Source organism: Borostomias antarcticus (genome assembly GCF_949987555.1).
Source record: "Borostomias antarcticus genome assembly, chromosome: 19".
NCBI lineage: Eukaryota > Metazoa > Chordata > Actinopteri > Stomiiformes > Stomiidae > Borostomias > Borostomias antarcticus.
In genome coordinates this window covers 4,394,472-4,400,153 of record NC_140252.1, presented here as the reverse complement: position 1 = coordinate 4,400,153, position 5,682 = coordinate 4,394,472, and the positions used below count along the sequence as shown (strand labels likewise).

Below are 5,682 nucleotides of genomic sequence, written 5' to 3'. Positions count from 1 at the left end.
AGAAGTGGCGCACGCAATGAGAGTATTAATTTCCCAGAGGGGAAAATGTTTAATGTGGTCCAACATTATGAAGTGATCATCTGTGTTATCGCTCCCTGTTTTTGGTTGGAAAAACACAGGTTACGGGTTGCCTGGAACGCGGCATTACTTACGAAGAGATGAACGGTTCCTTCTTGCGTTTAGTTTGGTGTTTGCGCTGGGAGTGTTTTGGGGGGCCACCAAAAAAAATCTTGCTTAGGGCCACCAGAATCCTAGGGCCGGCCCTGCGACCAAACGTTAAACATTTGGTCTCTTGCTCTTATCCTTTATTTGACTCCACGGGCGCAGTTTGAAACGTGTGAGGGGAGGGGGGGCTGAGGTAGGAGGTTCTATCTCGTGACTCTTGAGGCTCCACCCAGCAGAGAAGAGCGCCAACTGTGTTCAATCACATCCGCAGTTTCGACATAATAGACATGCTACACGTCGTAAATTTATCACTCAGCTCGACGGTTTCGTAGAAAACAGTCTTAAAAAAACGTGTGAAAATGTCTGGTCGGGGAAAAGGAGGCAAAGGACTCGGTAAAGGAGGCGCCAAACGCCATCGCAAGGTTCTTCGTGATAACATCCAGGGCATCACCAAGCCTGCCATCCGTCGTCTGGCTCGTCGTGGCGGCGTGAAGCGTATTTCTGGTTTGATCTACGAAGAAACCCGCGGTGTGCTGAAGGTATTCCTGGAGAACGTCATCCGTGATGCCGTGACCTACACCGAGCACGCCAAGAGAAAGACCGTCACCGCCATGGATGTGGTCTACGCTCTGAAGCGCCAGGGACGCACCCTGTACGGCTTCGGCGGATAAGCTTTTTCTCCTCACTTCTGTAGTCCACCAACCCAACGGCTCTTCTAAGAGCCACCCACATCTACAATTAAAAGCCATGTCTCCATATCGTATGAAGCTCAGGAATTGCTGAAAGTGATAGGCTACAGCATATCCTGCATTGATGATAACATTCATATTAATCATCGTAGGTTGTCTTTTGGTTGTAGGCCATCTATGCTTGTATAGATACTATCTTACCATGGTCATCTGCATGTAAATATACTATACATGCTGTATGAATTTACAGTGTATACCTTGTTCCAGCTTTTATTAGACTGCATATTATCTGCATGTTAATTCTTATTGGCGATGCATATTCTGTATCTTGGTCAGTGACAAATAAGGGTGGGAAAGATGGAAAAAAAAAATGGGGGAAATATTGTTTTAAAAGCATGCATCAGGTGTGTGAATATGTGGATTTTGTATTTGTTGGTTTTGTCATTTTAAATTACATTTCTACTTTTTTTTCTTCAAAAAGTAAGACCAAATGCGCCTGAATGTCAAGTGGTGTAACCAGAGAAAAGTGGTCAATTCAATATATTATCAACCTAGAGTATGTTGATGTACTCATAATAATAATCAATTGCAACATGTTACCTAGGAATAGATTTTATCAGGGTGATCTCAAATTTTAATATTTCACCAGTTTTGCAACATCGAGCGGGTCATATGGTATGCTGAAAACACCTTTGTTTTTGTTATAATCTTTGGAAATGTATGTCAAAATGGCTAAAAATATGTTACACTACAGTAGAACATAATGCTTGGATAGGAATAGGAATATAATTAATATTCCTGTATAATTTCATATTTTCAGGAACACTGGTTACACCATTTGACACAACCCAGTGTCAATTGGTGTAACCATCCACATTTACCACATTTATTATATTGTATTAATGATGAAATGGCAGACAAGTATCTGACCTATTAGGCAGGCCATCTCTGAGTCTCAACACAACATAAAATGACTGGCAAAATAACATGTAGGCTATGATGTACATGACAATTCCCCTTTTCTCGAAAGAATACTTGGAACATAAATAAAACTGACTAATAAACTAAACATTTCTTCTTAAGATGGTTAGTTGTCCTTGTGCTGCATCATAAAATATTGCTAGCTATGACCTAGCTACTTTCAAACATACTTTTTAAAGTAAATACTTGTTTTTATGATAAAGATCAATAATCAATGTTTTTCACTGGTTACACCATTTGACATGTAAACCTAATCATACCTGACAATACCCTAAAATGTCAAATTATCTCAATATTTCTAAGAGAGTTACTAACCTTGACATGCAACCCTGAAGAGCAGAGAGGGGTCCTTCTCTGTGATACATTTCCCACCAAAATTGTCTTTTAAAAAAATAATAATAAAAAACTCCTTATATAGTGGTTACACCATCTAGACACTTATGTAAATTGACCTGACTGACATTATTCCCCGGATTATTTATAATATGAAGAACAATATAGTTCCACTTTTATTAACTTTAAAATAGTTCTTATGTAAGATTATGCCAAACTAGTTTATATGTTTTGTTTTTATTACTTTCAGCTCTTTTGAGCAATTTTAATTTTTCTTTACTCAGTTTTTATGGTTACAACACTTAAGACATTTTTGCCATTTTTACTCAACAATTCTCTCGAAATGAATTAAAACCACAACTTTTTAGGGCAGGTTGTCAGAAAATAATGTATGCAAGTAATAAGTTTATTTTCAATTTTTTACCTAAAAAATATAAACTTAACCAAAGGGACACAGAAAAACAAGCGTCACGTCTTTGACCCATCTCCATGTCCAACCTTGCTGTAGGCCTACTAAACTCATCTAAAACTAGCTGGCCACCAACACTGTTGAAATCGTCACTGCAGAAACAGATTCTCCCCATCAGGGTTGAGTCCCATCCTCATCAAAATGTTGCCACCTGCCGCAATAGGCTACTAATTGCATAGGTCTACTTACAAATTACATATCTTAGTCATCTTGTAGTCTACGTCATCTTGTACATCATATCCAATCTAAACAAAATATGACCAAGCACTGATTTGTGCTTATTAGCCGATTCCCGCAGACTTCAATTTTTGTGGGCCAGTTGAATCTGTGGCCACTGAATTACGTTTAAATAAAGGTAAAGGCAATCAAAAAAAATGTGGCATTAGATGACTTAAAGTATGCAATGTGGTGGAACGCAAGTTAAAATCTCTCGCTATGTCGTTTCACAGTGGCGGATGAAAGCGCGCAATACCCCAGCTTTAGAGAAAGTACGACAATCCTAGATTGGGCAACAAAAGGCGCATGCGGAGACTAATTATAGCCTAGTAGCATTCAAGACATACGAAAACCTTGGAACAAAATCTTGGAACAAACTCTACAAGCTCAATCGCCATGGAATTGCATTCTTTAACAGTAAACGTGGGTGGCTCTTAAAAGAGCCTTTGGGTAGATTGGAGCGTGAAAAGCCGCCTCTTTACTTGGAGCTGGTGTACTTGGTCACAGCCTTGGTGCCCTCGGACACGGCGTGCTTGGCCAGCTCACCGGGGAGCAGCAGGCGCACGGCGGTCTGGATCTCCCTGGAGGTGATGGTTGAACGCTTGTTGTAGTGCGCCAGGCGAGATGACTCTCCGGCAATGCGCTCGAAGATGTCGTTCACAAAGGAATTCATGATCCCCATGGCCTTGGAGGAAATGCCGGTGTCGGGGTGGACCTGCTTCAGGACTTTGTACACGTAGATAGCGTAGCTCTCCTTCCTGGACTTTCTGCGCTTCTTGCCGCCTTTGACAGCGGTCTTGGAGACGGCTTTCTTAGAGCCCTTCTTGGGCGCGGACTTTGCTGCCGGTTCGGGCATTTTTCTAGGTCTCGTTGCTTCTCAGGAACGACGTTTTTAACGACGACGTTTTTAAGAGCTTTATTGATAATTTTAGTACATTACAAAAAATACAATACTTGACAGTTTAACAACAATAATCATATTAAAAATTCAAAGTGCCATTGTGCAATAGCCAGTTGAATAACAGGCCTACAATTCAATACAATATTACAAAACAATAAACAATTCAAGTCAGGTCAGATCAATTGTGGCCCAGTTAAGTCTCGGGTGTGTCCTGTTTAGATCAATGGTCCTTCTCCTTTTGAGTTCGGTTTTGATCTGTTTGAAAACCATACATGAGCCAATGAAGGTGCCATCAATAGACATTTTGCACCGGGTTTTCCATAGTTTAAAAACAGTGATACAGATTGTAACCAGGGAGTAGCTAAAGGACTGTATGACTTTAGGAAGGGCTGGCTATCTAACTAATTCTGAGCTAGATGGGCAGTGTAGGAGGATAGAGGCAGGGGGCGACAGCAACCCTTTAAACTAGCATATAATATTGAATAAACATATATATCATAATATATAATAATACAAGCTATAACTCAGCTAATCACACTATAATACTCAAACCCAATACTAGATTAGCGGTTAAACTAAACAATACAGACAACTAAACACACAGCAATGTATCAAATATAAACAAACACATTTATTCATACAAATTATATATACATCCCAATATACTCCCTCCCGCCGGCCACACACACACACTCACTCACACACACGGTACCTGGCCTGAAAAGGCTTCGAGTCCCGGACTGAAAAAGAGCGCGTTGAGGCCTGGTTGGAGCTCGTAGGTGATTTGAGAGGAAGGCAGCAGATTGGGGGGGGGTGACGTAGCAACTGGAAGGGAATGGGGCGTCTTCGTAGTAAACGAAGAGGTGTGAAGAGGCGTGAAGAGGTGTGAAGAGGTTCAGCTCCGGTGATCCGGTCCGCTCCGGTGGTGTTGGCGATCGGTCGCAATTCACCTCGGAGGCGACGGCTTCGTTTGGCTTTAGTCTTCTTTCTCGGCTAGTTATGCGCCAACGTTAGTAGCCGGCGGCTAGCAAGGCTGGCTAACGGGAACACACAGCTAAACCGGCTAGCGCTGTTAGCTCACTACAAACGCTGAACTCCCGCGGTGATGCGGGTAGCTAGAGATCTACTACTAACAGTCAGGCAGGTCTCCTAGACAGCATCACACAGTAGGCTACACAGTAACGAGTCCACCTTGAAGAGGCTAATCTTTCTATACTTCGCCGACTTTCTGGCTGATCGGGACGTGACCGCTCTTCCTCACCTAACACACAGACTACCTCAGGGCTCGTGCCATAAAACAGAAAACATGCGTCAAGTCACGTACGCCAATCAAAACCACGCCCACTAACCTGGCGCTTGCTAAATACTTAACATATCTTATATAAATCTTAACTGAACTTATATATACTAACAATAACAATGTACACCTTCATAAGTGTATATGAAATGTATGGCAATAATAAGGAAAATAACAGGGGAAAATAGAGCTGATTTGGGGAAACTAAGACTAAGATTGTGGGCCTTCATAACAGCCGCCCCATGAAACCCTCGGTTTCATTTAACTATGGAAGGCACACTGGCTAGGCTGCTCTAGCAGCGTGAGGTATGAGGTGACAGTGTCCTTTGTGATTTGAGGGAGCTCGATCAGGCGTGCCACAGGTCGGGTGTAAGTGCGACCACCAACGTCCACGACGGCCGTCCGCACCCTTCCATCCTGACCCGGCAGGACCTTGGTCACTCTGCCCGTCTGCCAGGCGGCGCGTGGAAGGGACTGGTCGATCACCAGTACCACGGCACCTTCGGACAAGTTGTCCCTCTCCCTCGTCCACTTCTGCCTGACTTGCAGGGTCGGCAGGTAGTGCAGTATGAACTGCCTCCAAAACTGGTCCGCGAGCACCTGGCTGTGCCTCCACCATCTTCTTCCGGTG

The 5,682-nt window shown here is 42.9% G+C and overlaps 2 protein-coding genes across 2 annotated transcripts; one reads left to right on the top strand and one right to left on the bottom strand.

Moving 5' to 3' along the window:
- Nucleotides 1-524: 524 nt before the first annotated feature.
- Nucleotides 525-836, top strand: LOC311322130 (histone H4; the record flags this gene model as incomplete). Its single annotated transcript, XM_084454161.1, has 1 exon — nt 525-836. One exon carries the CDS (start codon nt 525-527, stop codon nt 834-836), a length of 312 nt encoding a protein of 103 aa, XP_084310287.1.
- A 2,495-nt stretch (nt 837-3,331) lies between these two features.
- LOC311321452 (histone H2B-like) lies at nt 3,332-3,709 on the bottom strand (the record flags this gene model as incomplete). The annotated part of the gene is made up of 1 exon (XM_084453433.1): nt 3,332-3,709. The coding sequence occupies one exon, from the start codon at nt 3,707-3,709 to the stop codon at nt 3,332-3,334; it is 378 nt and encodes a 125-aa protein (XP_084309559.1).
- Nucleotides 3,710-5,682: the final 1,973 nt, after the last annotated feature.